The sequence below is a fragment of the Natator depressus genome, chromosome 22, assembly GCF_965152275.1.
Source record: "Natator depressus isolate rNatDep1 chromosome 22, rNatDep2.hap1, whole genome shotgun sequence".
In the NCBI taxonomy this organism is placed as follows: Eukaryota; Metazoa; Chordata; order Testudines; family Cheloniidae; genus Natator; species Natator depressus.
In genome coordinates this window covers 17,705,452-17,721,271 of record NC_134255.1, presented here as the reverse complement: position 1 = coordinate 17,721,271, position 15,820 = coordinate 17,705,452, and the positions used below count along the sequence as shown (strand labels likewise).

General features: G+C 43.1%; 1 protein-coding gene across 5 annotated transcripts in view; it reads left to right on the top strand.

Moving 5' to 3' along the window:
* Positions 1-15,820, top strand: part of SIK3 (SIK family kinase 3) — a 149,135-nt gene that overhangs the window by 96,505 nt on the left and 36,810 nt on the right. For all 5 annotated transcript variants that reach the window (XM_074936935.1, XM_074936934.1, XM_074936937.1 and 2 more), the window contains exons 4-6: positions 1,658-1,819; positions 12,258-12,382; positions 13,430-13,553. In XM_074936935.1, coding sequence (XP_074793036.1) covers positions 1,658-1,819; positions 12,258-12,382; positions 13,430-13,553 — 411 coding nt within the window. The remainder of the gene's footprint in view (positions 1-1,657; positions 1,820-12,257; positions 12,383-13,429; positions 13,554-15,820) is intronic.

The window sequence follows — 15,820 nt, the reverse complement described above, 5'->3', positions numbered from 1 at the left end:
TATAACCTGCCAGGTGTTCAGACTGTCCCCAGGTGCTCTGTGGACACTGAATAATCCGTGGGTCACAGACTGAGAACTGCTGCTGTAATAAAATAGAAGAGGTAGATTTTGAATGCTGCTTTGCTTGGCGCAGCCTCAGGGAAATCTCTCTTAGGTTCTTGAGAGATGCTTGCCCTTGACAGTCTCAATTGCCTACAATAATCTATCTGCTTTCTCCATCTCATTGTCCACCTTTCCTGCCCATGTGCAGGCTTGTAGAGAAGCATCAGGGTACTTGGCTAGGCCTGTGGATTTGGGTTTGTATTTCTGCCAGTTGAAATTCTCTCTCCAAAACTGAGAATCAAGTAGTTGGACACAATTGTTCTTGGGATAAATCGTGTCTCTTTAAAGCTCTGTACTTGTAAAGGTATTTAAATGTAAAGTGTACTGATTTAGCTTGCAGTTGTGCCGCTTCCCATTCTGATCTTATCAGCAAAGTAGGGTCCAATTGGGTCAGTACTTGGACAGGACATTTCCAACAGCAAGGCCGGCGTCAGCAGATGGTACATTGAAATGAAATTATTTTTTAAAACAAATTGAGGTAATATTCCAACAAAATGTCTAAGTACCCAGACTTTCTCCAGGAGCAGTATTTACCTGACTTTTGCAGTAATGAATTAGATATGCAGAAAGTCTTACTCCATGACACTTGTGCAGATATATAAAAAACATGAATGTCACTTATTAAAACAGCAAACACCTAGACATTTGAGCAAGCATTTAAAGCACAGGGTGGCAAATTCCTGGATACACATTTTAAAATGTTCCTCACTTCATTTTTGCAACAGTTCCCGAAATACAACTGGGCATACATTAGGGAGTTGTATTCCTATTCTTCCTCTGTGTCATAGGGTTTAGTCACTAGAATCCTGTTGATAAAATATGAACCTTTATATTGTAAGAAAATGGATCTGATCTAGTCTGGCAATTCCTAAGGTCCATGCAGTTTAGGATTCCGTTTCTGATGCTGGCCAGCACCAAATGGTTCTGTAGGGAGATGTCTGCCAGTCTACCCCACACACACGTTAAATGGTATCTTGGTCTCTAATAGAGATTGGATTGAGCCTTGTACAGGAGGTTTAATACTTCCAAAATGTATCTTTACTTGTACAGCTGAGTGTAGTTATCTAAATGCAGACCAATCTCCAGTCTTCTGACACTTCTCTTGCCTTGCAGACAGCATGAGTAATGACACCATTTATTAGCCCTAACACAACTCCCAATCTTGCACCCGTTGAGTCAGGAGAACCCCGGACTAGGCCCAACCCCTTGCTGGGTGGTTTCTTCCTTTCCTCCTCTGGTGTGTGTGTGTGTGTGTGTGAGAGAAAGTGCAGGAGTTAGTCTTTAGTTCTGAGTATCATCTGTCCCATGAAAACTTGCCCCTTGTAGCTGAAAAATGCTCTTCTATCCTCGGAGTGAGTTTTAGCGCTCTCCAGTAACCTAAGCATTAATTAGACTGAAGCTTGTACTACTTAATGGAGGGAGATTATATCACGGTGAAGTACTGCTCGTTTTATTTTTCTTCCTCTACATCTCTTGTTAGCTGTACACCAGATGCCCATTTCCTGCCTGTCTTTCCTGAGCCCATAACCATTTGTTCTTTTCTGGTCCCCTACAGATCACCTGGTAGCCCATGGACGGATGGCTGAGAAAGAAGCCCGGAGAAAGTTCAAGCAGATTGTAGCTGCTGTCCACTTTTGTCACTGTTGTAACATCGTTCACAGAGACTTGAAGGCAGAGAATCTGCTGCTGGACGCTAACCTAAACATCAAAATAGCAGGTGAGCTGGGGGCTAGTGGAGGGGGAGGAAGGCAACCGCTGTTAGAAGTTGTTAAACGGAGGCACTCGCTGTTTATGCTAGTCAGAAAGGAGGAAGCACAGTTCAGTTAAAGGAAACTTAAGATTTCTGTGTGGCCCAAAGCCAGCAAATGACAGAGTAATGAGGAGTCCGGTGGCACCTTAAAGACTCACAGATTACCTGTTAGTCTTTAAGATGCCACTGGACTCCTCATTGTTTTTATGGATGCAGACTAATACGGCTACTCCTCTGATAAATTATAGAATGTTGATTTATATCCCGCTTCATGCTGGTAAAGAGTGGGCTTTTACTCTGCAGGCAGGCCTGGTGTTACAAAAGCTATGGTGTTCCAATCCCCTTTCCAATGGGCGAGACACAACTAGAGGCTGACCTCGAGGCTGGGTCCTGTTGTCAGTTTAGGGTTTCTCTGAAGTGGGGCAAGGTGAGTGAGAGGCAGGGAGTGTGAAAAAATAAAGACGGCAAAGTTTAGGGGTAGAGAGGTAAGAGAAAGTAAAGAGATTTTGATCAATTCCTTTCTATTTGTGTGGAAGAGAGAAAATCACCACAGTAGCGTCTCGCTTAGCAGTATATCAAGAACAAAGCGGAAAGCTGAAGACGATCCAACAAGGCCATGTACACGTTTCCAGCAACGGGCTCGTTGCACAATGATAGACGCCTCTATTGTTCTGGCATGCGTCAATAAGTCCTGGTAGAATGGGTGAATATTTTGCAGCTAGCTTGGCTGCCAGTAAAGCCCGCGTTTCAGGCACTCTCTAAACTGTTTCAGCGCAGACCTTCACGTCTGTATTGCTTCCCCGTATGAAAATGTCTGCTCTGTCCAGCTCCACAGATTTGCTGCCAGAGAGGCTGAGCTCAGTCTACGGCCTAAACTCTCTGGGCTTAGATCAGGATACACCAACTAGTCCTTAATGTCACATAGATACATGTGAATGGTGAATGTCTGCTCAAAACAAAAGCAGGTCTTGTATCCATTTGGCCACCTCACCATATAGGCTTTCCCTTTGGGACGGCTAATAGCGATCCATTTAGTTCCATTGATGCATGGATCCCAGCAAATGCCAAAGCTGTGGAAAGAGCTCCATGCTGTCCTGATAAATAGGCATCCATGGAGAGCGCCTCAGTTTCATCTTTCTCTCCTAGCCCAGTGGCCGGAGTGTAATGCTAACAGCTGCTCTGGTGGTGGCACATATGATTGATGTCCGATGTGAATGATTCCTTTCTCTCCCTCCCTGTGTATTTATTTTTCCCCTCTATAGTGTGCGTGTGTGTGTGTGTATTTTCCTTTTCAGTGGCTAGGTGAATATCCGTATTGTAGTACCTGGCAGAGCTGAAATAGTGAAAGGTTTGTCAGCATTTTAATTATAGAACCCATTTTAGAAGGATTTATAACTTGACTGAAACTTGCTTCAGGCTGTGACTTGGCATGGAACTAGTCAGTCTGGAGCAATTTTAATACTGACCTGATTTACCAAGTTTAGGAACTTTTTTTTATTGAGCCAGCATCTCAAGATGTACATTTTCTAGGTTTAAATCGCAGTATTTTGGTCACAAGTGTGGTAGAGGAATTTAACTTTCTTTACAAATATGTTGTTCCTAGTCTTTTTGCTTATCACTATTTAGAATTAAAATATTCTTAGAGCAGACAGTGGCATGTGAGTGGCAGGCTGATGGAGACGGAAAGGTGAACAGCCCAAACCTGCATACATCACAATGCTTGGAGCAGGGAGCCAGAGGTGTTGCTGCAGGGCTGGGCTCATGTTCCAACACCCCTCTGGGGGTGGACTTTCCATGACTAGAGGGTCTCCCCTTCTCCCCCCTCCCCCATCCCCGCACCTCTACCACGAAATTAACTAAAAATGCGTGACAAAATCATAGCCTTATTTATGATTGATGTATATTCTTATGTCTGCCGTGTGCAAATACACTTACAAATGATTTTAGGCCTCCTCTTTTATGATGAGTGGGAAAAATTCCTGCATGTACAACACTTTTTAAAAAGCTCTTCAGAAGTAACTTTGGCAGAATCTGAAATGCGGCTGGATTCCCTGAAGAAATGTCCATATGAACATGCTGACAAGTTATGTGAATGTTTGAAAATTGTGGAAACTTTTTTTTTTATTTAAACCTAAGGAAGCTGGAAACTATTCTCCTTCCCAATCTCTGCTCCCAGAATGGTCTAGAAGATAGTTCCCACCCATGTGGTAGTGTTGTTTTACTTGGCAGGGAGACTTGGTAGTGATTTGAAGAACAGCCTGGAAAAGCTGATTTACAGTACAGGATTTTCCAAGTAGTTAGTTTTGTCCCTAGACCCCATCAATTATAATTTGACACTGGTGATTCTGTTCTGTCAAGAACAAAAAGTGGTAGCAGCTGATCTTTTTTTTCTTGCAGGACCCCCCAGAAAGAATACTTCAAAAATACATAGAACTGTACAGACAAGATGAAAGATAAGCAGAACCTTACTTCCAAGCCTTACTTTAACAATCTCTAAATTAAAAACCTCTTCCCTGTGAGGCAGATGATTTTACTTCTGTAGCTCCCCTCAACTGAGTGTTTCAAAGGGCTTCCCAAGCCTGCATATGGTAGGTCTGTTCTTTCTTCATTTCATAGACCTGGACCGAGGCACAGAAAGCTGAAGTGACCTATCCAGGGACACAGTGTCACTGGCAGAGCTGGAAATAGAATCCAGAAATCCTGTTTCCCAGTCCCCTGTTCTGAATACCAGGCTACACTGCCTCTCAAAGTATACAAGATAAAAAGGAAGCAAAGGGGTGGTGTTTTGTGTAGTTCCTTTTGTGCTGCTTGTGTAGCTCTGTGGGAAGCAGCGTTCTGTGAGATGGTTAGTATTGTTGAAGTGCATTATGGCTGATCTTTAGCATTATGTGCAAAGCGATCTCCAGCTTCTGCAGTTTTACAGGAACTTGCAAATCACTCATTGGAGGGTAATGGGAAACTCCCCAGTTCCTGCCAGTGTGAACTTCCCAGTGAGCTCCTATTGCTCTATAAGCGGAATGTACCCGGAAAGATAATGGAGCAAATAATTAAGCAATCAATCTGCAAACATAGAATCATAGAATATCAGGGTTGGAAGGGACCTCAGGAGGTCATCTAGTCCAACCCCCTGCTCAAAGCAGGACCAGTCCCCAACTAAATCATCCCAGCCAGGGCTTTGTCAAGCCTGACCTTAAAAATATCTAAGGAATAAAACATTTAGAACATAATAAGGTGATAAGTAACAGTCAGCATGGATTTGTCAAGAACAAATCTTGTCAAACCACCCTGATAGTTTTCTTTGACAAGGTAACAAGCCTCGTGGATAGGGGGAAGCGGTAGATGTGGTATATCTTGTCTTTAGTAAAGTTTTTGATACTGTCTCGCATGATCTTCTCATAAACTAACTAGGGAAATGCAACCTAGATGGAGCTATTATAAGGTGGGTGCATAACTGATTGGAAAACCATTCCCAGAGAGTAGTTATCAGTGGTTCACAGTCAGGCTGGAAGGGCGTGAGTGGGGTCCCACAGGGGTCAGTTCTGGGTCCAGTTCTGTTCACTATCTTCATCAATGATTTAGATAATGGCATAGAGAGTACACTTATAAAGTTTGTGGACGTTACCAAGCTGGGAGGTGTTGCAAGTGCTTTGGAGGATAGGATTATAATTCAAAATGATCTGGACAAACTGGAGAAATGGTCTGAAGTAAACAGGATGAAATTCAATAAGGACAAATGCAAAGTACTCCACTGAGAAAGGAACAATCAGTTGCACACATACAAAATGGGAAATGACTGCCTAGGAGGGAGTACTGTGGAAAGGGATCTGGGGGTCATAGTGGAGCAGAAGCAAAATGAGTCAACAGTGTATTGCTGTTGCAAAAAAACGAACATCATTCTGGGATGTATTAGCAGGAATGTTGTAGACAAGAGAAGTAATTCTTCCGCTCTACTCTGCACTGAGTAGGCCTCAACTGGGGTATTGTGTCCAGTTCTGGACGCCACATTTCAGAAAAGATGTGGACAAATTGGAGAAAGTCCAGAGAAGAGCAACAAAAATGATTAAAGGTCTAGAAAACATGACCTATGAGGGAAGACTGAAAAAATTGGGTTTCTTTAGTCTAGAGAAGAGAAGACTGAGAGGGGACATAACAGTTTTCAAGTACATAAAAGGTTGTCACAAGGAGGAGGGAGGAAAAATTATTCTTCTTAACCTCTGAGGATAGGACAAGAAGCAATGGGTTTAAATTGCAGGGGGCGGGGGTTTAGGTTGAACATTAGGAAAAACTTCCTAACTGTCAGGGTGATTAAGCACTGAAATAAATTGCCTAGGGAGGTTGTGGAATCTCCATTCTTGGAGATTTTTAAGAGCAGGTTAGACAAACACTTGTCAGGGATTGTTTAGATAATACTTAGTCCTGCCGTGAGTGCAGGGGACTGGACTAGATGACCTCTCGAGGTACCTTCCAGTCCTATGATTCTACGACTGATTCTGTAATGGGCTTTTGTATGTGGCTTTGTGTTCTTTTTATGGTTACAGATTGGTAAGTGCAATACTGTTAAGTAACTGCCATTAAGTAAAATGCGGTAGCAATGACTGGAAGTTGGCAGTGTGGCTATTCTCACTTGCAGGTGAACAGAAAGCATGTTCTTAAGCCTACAAATGTTGTTTCTGCCTTGCTGCCTAGCTTTCTTCTTCCCATGGAGGGTTTTTCTGCAGTGTATCTTCTCAAAGGGTGAGAGTCAGAAGTTTTTGGCAATGTGCTTCTCTTTGCTTGCAGTCAAAAAGTTCATCCAGGGGTTGCGACACTTGGTAAACCCCTGGGCCTTCCTGGGAGCCACTTTCAGAAGAGGATCTCATCTGTAAGGCCATCGCTTAACAAGAATGCATCCTCAGCCTCTTCCATCTTCTGAAGGCAAAAGCCAGTTATTTGTACAGATGTTATGTCTGCTTCTGGTTCTAGTTCTGGTGCTCTGTGGAAATGGAGCTAGAAAATATCACAGTTAATCCATCTCGGAGTTCCTCCTCCTGGCCTATTGCAGAGCTTCCTCTGCTGTGCCAGCCATTGGGTTAGTTAACTGCTAGCTGATTCAGATAATAAAAATGGCTTTCCTAAGACCCCTTCTCCCAGCTGCTGTGGCTACATTCAGTCCTAACCAGTGGTAAGAGTGCTCTGTAAGGGTTTTCCCTTTCCTTCTGTTTGTGGACAGCGAGCTTCCTGGTTGTGCTCTGGTTGGTGGATCTGTAGGCAAACAGGTATTTTTCCTTAGTCTGTGGCAGTGCTCATAGACTGTAAGTATGTTTGTTTAACAAACAGAGTTTTGCTTTTAAAATCCTCACACACACAGGTATTCCTTCCTTGCTCCACACAGCTTTAAGAAGACTGTTTCCTCCCCACATTTGACCTCAGTTCATTAAGCACAGGTGGGTTCTGGAAAACTATTTCCAGCTGTTCAGCAGGACTTCATATCAAAGAGAGCCATCTGATTCTAGTTCACCACAGATCATGGTGGGGTCTGAAATACTGTGCAAAGAGGAAGCTCTTCAAAGTGAGCTATTTCCCCCTCTGAAACCCAGCCACAATGCAAAATGAACTCCTAGGCTCCAGCTGGCTGCCTTACCTACATGTCTGACTCCAGAGTCCTGAGTCATTTCTTCTGTTTGTTGTACTGATAATTTTGGTTCAAGAGTAGCAGCGAAGGCTTGCAACCGTGAGCTTCCTGATCCTGCTGTTGAAGCAAAGAGGTATTTGTGGTGTTTTTAGCCCCAGTTACATATGTGCCTGGGACTATATCCTTGGTAGAAGTGACAGTTATGATCACTGTTTCTACAATATCTGGTTAGGTGTTCAACTAGGACCAAATCTATTTAAAGCCACCTAAACGTCCTACTAGACCTAAGTTATTCAACAAGTGTTTCTTCTGTCAAATGAGATGCTCTGATTTAAGATGTCTTTGGGGAAAAAAATGTATTAAAAATGGACTGTGAGCAGAGAGGTGCCGGCATTTAAAATCTGCCATCAGTACTGGGTGGAGTACTGAAACAGCTGATTCTCTGAGATGTTCATACTATTGTTTGTGTCTGAGCCTTTCCATGTCATTGAGTTCTCACCCACCTGTCACTCGCATACGTGGCCTGAGTCTTTTATACTTGCCAGTAGCCTGTATGCGCCACATAGCAATGTGCATGTTCTGCATGTAGGCTGGGATTGTCAGCGGCCCCCAGGGGTTAGAGCTGAGTTCCCACGGCCATTTGGACAGGCCTAGCCAGGATGGTTTCCCAAAACATTCTCGGCTTGAACTTGGTTGTAGTTCTGGTTACTTGCCGTTGAGGTTGGCTGCAGCTCGTGGTGGAGATGATAGACTTGTTCATGTTAACAACTGGGTGGGGAGGAACTTGTTTAAGTTCTGCCTTTAACACTTTGAGACAGGAGCTGTGGTTTTGTTGCCTGTCTTCTTGTTTCATTTCCTACTGTTTCACACCTCTGTGTGTCATCTGTCTCTTCTTCTTCCCCTCCACACCAGCCCCCCCCCCCCCCCCAATTATCAAGCTGCAAAGAGCTCACTATTAATATGGTAATGGTTCCCAAGAATGCTCTAAAGCTCTTTGGCGCACATTGACTTCCTGCCGAATGCTAGGGATAAAAAACCAAACCATATCAGCTTGCTCAGAATGTCAGCCAGCTTGCCAAGGTTTCAGCACATGCCTATTCATTTGAGGAAAAACTTGCATTTAAACTTGATTTCACAGGGTTTGTTGTTAAAGGTGCAGCCTAGTTTTGTAGGCTTTAGTGCTTGCCTGGCAGTCAGAATTCAGTGACTTGCCAAGCGTCCCACTGTAAGCATGAGAGCACATTTCAAAGGTTTTCAGAGGTGGACTAGAGAAACTCCAAGCTGTGTGCTGTTTCTGTGAATCAGCCTCCTCGGGCTGAATGTTGTTGTATTTGCCAACCCAGAGTAATTTATTTGGTTCCCAACATTGTGCAAAACCCAAGGAATTGGCAAGTGATGGGTTTGAAATTAATTTGTGTTTATTATATTAATCCGTTTGCTGATTTTTGAAGCAGTTCTTGGTCTTGAACTGTACTATTTGTGTGGTATGCACAGTGTACTTCAGTAGCAACCACAATGTGCCAGGCCCCATCCATTAAAAGAAATACAGCCCTGGTGTTTTTATTCTCTGTAAGATGACGAGCAGTTTACTGAAGGGTGGGACAAGGATAAAGTGAATGTATTCTTTCTTTCTAAGTTAGTGTAAACTATCGTCAGCTATCCCCTACCATGACTAGCCCCCATCAGTTAGCTGGCTAATATTTTTGTAGATGTCATTGTAGGGATTTGAAAGAGAAGAGGGTAGTAGTCCCATGGACCACATCCTGTAGAGAGCTCTCTGAATAAGGGTCAGCATGGAAAAATGCAAAGATCGCTGGAGAAGCGGAAACACTTGGATTGGGATTGGGATGGGGAGGAAGGTTGGCACTGAGTTGCAGGGTATGGAATAACATGTTACCATCAAAGTTAAGTAGGTTTTTTGTGCAGGGTTGAGATACTCTGGCGATGGGAGCTCTGGGAGTCCCTAAGATAGCTGCTTGCCATTGTTGGTTCTTCTCATAGTTCCCTCTTTGAAATATGGAAGTCTTGTCTGATACACTCGGCAGTTGTGTATGTCTATCCAGATGCTAATGCTTTCAGTGTTTTAAGCCAGAGTTGCATAATTCTGCTTGCCCACGGGGAGTAACTTTTTTGATGAACAAGTCAAATAAAACTTTTTTTTTCCCATTATCAATCACGATTTTTAAGCATGGGTAAGTAGATTATGTGCTGGGGTTGGGAAATGTTCATGACAGTTTTGCAAAATGAAAGTAGAAGAAAAAACCTTCACTGTGTAAAGGATTGAGCTCCTATCTTGGTATCAGACATCAAGAATTATAACATTCAAAAACCAGTTGGAGAACACTTCAACCTCCCTGGTCATTCAATTACAGACCTAAGTGGCAATTCTTCAACAAAATAACTTCAAAAACAGACTCCAATGAGAAACTGCAGAACTGGAATTAATTTGCAAACTGGACACCATTAAATTAGGCTTGAATAAAGACTGGGAGTTGATGGGTCATTACCACAAAGTAAAAACTATTTCCCCATGCTAATTTTTTCCCCTACTGTTACTCACACCTTCTTGTCAACTGTTTGAAATGGGCCATCCTGATTATCACTACAAAAGTTTTTTTTTCTCCTGCTGATAATAGCCCACCTTAATTGATTAGTCTCGTTAGTTATGGCAACACCCATTTTTTCATGTTCTCTGTGTATATATATCTTTCTACTGTATTTTCCACTGCATGCATCTGATGAAGTGGGTTTTAGGCCGCGAAAGCTTATGCCCAAATAAATGTGTTAGTCTCTAAAATGCGACAAATACCCCTCGTTCTTTTTGCTGATACAGACTAACACGGCTACCACTCTGAAACTTGGTATCTCTGCATCTTGAATACACCTTGCCACTTCCATAAATACCATAGGCCAATTTCTTTTCCATTTCTCCATATTTGTACTGGTCTGTTAGAGAGCAGATTTTAACCTAGCAAAGTGCTAGGTTGAGACTAATTCTGCTCGAAGTACAAAGCTTGGAGCCTGTGTTTCGTTAATGTTATCCCCCAATGCATTGTAGTTAGGGAGTCAAGGTTAGTCTTATTAAATTCTTCATAAGAAATTTTTATTTTTACCAGCTGTACTCTAGCTCTTGCACCTTGGTGCCCTGCTTTTGTTTTGTTCACATCAAATTCGTGAAATGGGTTATTTCCTCACTGGCTTCCCTACTTTTACACCATCTCTCTCAAAAGGCCTTTGTGGAGATTTGCTTCTCATGCAAATCCTATGAAAACTGTGTGTTACTGATGTGGGCCGTGGTTGGTGTGCATTGACGTCATTTGTGCTCATACTGGGGCATTATTAGCATAAACATCCAAAGGCAAAGCAATTTGCAAATAATCTTGGCTGTGTGGCCCCTTGGATAGTACTCCTGCATCTTGCTACTTCGTTTTTTTTTCCTTGGCTGGAGAGCGAAAAAGGGAAGAAATGGTTAATGATGCCATGTTCTGGGCGAAGCTCTTTTTGCTGATGCAATGGGGGAGGGGAACCCTTAATATCCATTGAGCTGAAACAGTGTTGTATGTATGAGATGCAGACCTTTGTCTCCCAAATTCCACCCCTTTCTACACACACGTGCAGACACATGCAGAAACCACCTCTGGGATTTGGACGGCACACTGGAGGTGGCAAAGGAATCAATGTGGAATGCCGTCATCACCCCAGAGCGCAAATGCTGTTTGAATGGTTGGATGGCTGGCCACAGCTTGCCGTTTGGTTACCAAGACTTTTCTCTTAACTTCAGTCTCCGGGTTTACTGTTTGCTGTTGCTGAATGGCTGGATTAGTTTGGAGAACTGTCCTCTATGGGCTTGCCTACCCTGGCACTTTACAGCGCTGCAACTTCCTCACTCAGGGGTGGGGAAAAACACCCCCTAAGTGCTGCAGGTTGCAGTGCTGTAAAGTGCCAGGGTAGATGGTGCACGAGCGCTGGGAGCTATTCCCCTCGTGACTACACAAGCCACGTTAAAACGCTGTCACAGCCAGCACTTTAACGTTGCCAGTGAAGACGTGCCCTATAACTGGGGCTTCCAGGTTGCCAGAAGAGAATCAAGCACTTTCTGGCAAATGAAAAACCCAGTTTTCCCATTCTCTTTGCTCTATATCTTCAGCTTATCTTGGTTTCAACAGCTCTAGCTGTAACACCTGCTCTGACCGTGAGAGTGAGATTTTTGAAACTGACAGCTGGGAGAGTGGAGACTAGAAACCGATGAAAAATCTTCATGTAGCGTCTTCTGAATGTAAATTGAAATCCTAATGCTAAGTCTAATTGCTAGAACATGTCTCTCCTGCAAGAGCTGATACGTGTATCTGATAAAATGGAAGAAAAACACTTTTTGTAAGAACTGTGTATATAATAAGCGAGATGGCTGTATTTGCAGATTCTGACACAGTCCTAATAGTGCTAAGTTCCTGGCATTTTTAAGGAGGTTAAATAAATGGTGTGTATATTTTATGAGGCAAAGATATGCTATTGTCAGCATTCTGCCTCTATTGTTCGTTTGTCCCCTGTACCCCCTATTAGAAGCTGCAGATTTGCTGGTTGGGTTCACTTTAGTGCACAGATCAGCAGCAGCTCTTCCTCCCTCCCGTTTTCCCTGTCGTGATCCAAGGGGCAGTCAGCCATTGTGGGATTGCACGTGACTTCACTGGACTGTGTCTCTCAGCCGTTTGCTTACACAAACACCATCCGATGCATACAGCAGTTGGAATGGGTCATGTACTCCTCTTTTAATCGAGTCTCTCATTGTTCTTTCAGATTTTGGGTTCAGTAACATCTTCACACCTGGCCAGCTGCTTAAAACCTGGTGTGGGAGTCCCCCCTACGCAGCCCCCGAGCTCTTTGAAGGGAAGGAATATGATGGGCCAAAGGTTGACATTTGGGTATGCGGTGAACATATCTGTATTTTGCTTTGATCTCATATCGCTGCTTTTTACATGTGGCTTTGCTTCCAAAGCACTGAATTCACGTCTTGTAGGAAGGACCCATTTGTGGAAATAGTGTTATTCAAAGAAATGTAGCTTTATTCCAGCTATTAAATTGCATGCTTCTTGTTATAAGGCACTGTACTTAATATTTTAGGAGTTGTGTAGAAATATATGTACGTTTTAATTTGGTCTTAAGAGAGTTAGATTCTCTTAATACGTACCAGTGAGAAGTTGGCTATTCTGCTTGTTACCTGGTTTGACCTGGTGTAGTTATTTGTAGCAAGTAGAGATCATATCCCTCAGAACAGAGCATTTAAAAGGGCACAATGAAGGCAAAAGGCCCACAAGAAGAATGCTAGCAGCTGCCTGCCCATCCCACATCAATTAGTAGTTTGAAACAGTCTCCCTTACAGGCATTAGCTGTTTGGTAACAGCTCTGCAAAAGCACGGCTATAGCAGTTTTACAATCCTAGTTCGAAACTGGGCATGAGGTTTGTTGCCATTCTGGTGTGGCTGTGCGATTCCTGCCATCCCTCCATTTTCCTGGCCGGATCATCTGTGTGCTTTAAGAAGGGGTCCAGGAGGGTGGGCGAGAAGCACGGCATGAGTTAAGCTCTGCATGTTCTGTGTGGACGTACAGTCGCCACAGAGCCACAACTGAATTTAACAAACTGTGTAACTCTATTGAACCAAGTGGATTTACACTGGGGATGATGGTTACCCAGAGTCTCCCTTTGTGGTGATGGAGGGCTGGGATTTTAGGATTGTTGCACCCTTTGTTTTTGAGGCCTAAGAGCAGGCCTATCTCAGGCTTATCATTTCAACAGATGTCTTTGGGAGGTTGAGCTGGGATTAGTTGGGGGCTGCTAAACCATGACAGTATCCTAATTGTGTTTGCATTCTTCCAAAAGCTGCACTTGCTGCTGTTCTCTGCAGTTTGCAGAGCCTCTCATGTCCCCTTTGACGTTGCTAATCTGTGTCAAATCTTTGTTTTTAACACAGAGTCTTGGTGTGGTCCTGTATGTGCTGGTCTGTGGTGCTCTGCCGTTCGATGGGAGTACTCTGCAGAATCTGCGGGCAAGGGTGCTTAGTGGAAAATTTCGCATTCCATTTTTTATGTCCACAGGTAAGGCCAGATTTGTTTGCACTGAGGTTTCTGAAACTGTTTGTTCGCAGGCACTATCTGAGGCTTCCTGCTCTGAGTGTCTTTGGAACAGTTCAGCTTCAATACCAGCTGGCTGAATTTATTTATTTTGTTTGTATCTTCAGATAAAGGACATTTCTACCCATCTAGTAGCTGTATGGGGTGAGCACTAATATCTAACGTGTAAGCTGTGTGGATTTCTGAATTCCAGAGAACTTCTAAATCCATTTTCTTTTGAAAATTTCAGCTCCCATCTATCTAACCTTGCATATCATAGACTGCTGTCAATACATGACTAAAATATTAGTGAGGGCAGGTTTTTAGTAGCTCTTGTAAGGTGGAAAGTCTGAAAACACACCAGGCCCTAGGAATCTGGAACGTTTTACCATTTCTCCCTAAGACAGGAGAGTTTTGCAGGCCCTCTGGTAAATTCTGTTAATAATCCTGAATTTGTCTTCATTTTCTGTGCGAACCCCCTGGAGTACATGTCTACTTATTGGACACAGATACATGGGCTGCTGGAATGGAGCATGTTCTAGGCTCAACAAAAAGAAATTCTCCTGAAAGATTAGCTTGATTCCATTTAAAATAAAACCAAGTTCTCTCTGAAAATGGCTGTGTGTTGGATCTCCTTGTCTACAGCTCTGTGAGTAGAGAGAGACCTGCTTTTCTGACGGCTAGTTACTGAGCAAGCTTGATTTCTTTCTATTCTCGTTCCTTTACAATAGGTTAGTAGTTAAACATAGTATAGGGCTAGTACAGAGCCACATCGCCATAAAGCCAACCTGCATTTCATTCCTCGAAGAGCCTCACCTGTGAATGTGTAAAAGGGCTCCAGTCTGTTTCTTTGTGCTCAAACATTTAACCTTTAAAAGTCAGTTAGATCTAATTTAAATATGTTGCTGACTTTATGTACGTACCAGTATAGCTATTGGAAACCAGGAGATATCCGTAAATTGATCTTCACTTCCTTTGACAAGTGGTGGGAGGCTGCAGGGATTTTTTTAAAAATCCATTTCTTCACTAGGTAGATGGGACTGAAGTGCTGAGCAGGAGTTTGCAGATAGTGTTTTCTTTTCTCCTCCTCCTTTCCCCCCAGCTTTCTCTCCACACATGCACATTAGCTGTGTGAAACTACAATATCCTGCTTGCTCTATGCCGCCTTCTTCAAGGGCTGCTGCTAGTGTAGCACATTCTTGTGCATAACTCCCATCTGTCTCAGGACTGGCCTCATTTGGTTCTCTTTCTCACTGCATTTCAGTGACCACTAGTGACCTGGTTCTCAAGAGCTGAAATATCCCTGGCATTGTGAAAGCTCGGGGAGTGTCATGCTTCTGCTGGAGTATGTCCAGAGTGGCTTGTTGTCTTTGCAAGTCTGCAAGATAGTGTCTAAATGAGCCTTTTGCATACATCAGTCCTGTAAATGACACTTGTACAGTACACAGATGACACAGACATGAGCTTTCATTATTAATAAGCAGTGCTTCCTTAACAAAGCTGTGGTGTTTAGTGTGTTAATTTAGGGTTGAATGTTCCTTCTCAAAGACGCCCTCAGGAGACTGGTTTGCAGATTACCACATTTCTGTTTGCTGCAAATTCTTAATGTTAGTTGCTCTGAGTGCATTTTAAATATTTTGTTTTTAATGCCTGTCATCTTGAGGTCATTCCTGATCTTCCCACGGTACCAGACAAGACATAAAAATACTGAAGTGCTATGCTGTTTCCATCAGTTTTTTCATCTTGGCAGGGCATGCTAGTTCTCATTCATGACTAATTGTCTCAAATACACTGGTTCCTTTTCAAGTACCAGAGGAGTCATTTGGATACATTGGGGAGAGACAAAGGAAAAGAAATGCATACTTCCTGCACACCCTCAATCCTTCTCTTACATGCATGCACAAAATACTTTGAAGGCCAAGTGGGTGAGTTACTTCAACAGGCTCTCATCTTTGGGAATCTGGAGTTGAAAGATGAGTTGAAAGGCCGTATCCTAATCCTGTGTACATATTTGCTTATCTCACATCTTCCCTGTACAGTTTGGCACCATTGGCAGTTGCTGCTTACGTGGAAGCCAGGACTGCACAGTCAGAGTTGTGGAGGAGATTAGCGCAAACATGTCTGCCCTAAATTGTAGGCAGCTTGTACTTAAGAGCAGCATAGAAAACTGTTTGACTTCAGTAGTGAAAAGAACAAGGGGACATAAAGTGAAGTGTTCAGCATCCTGTAACTTACATGTTCCTTAGCTAATG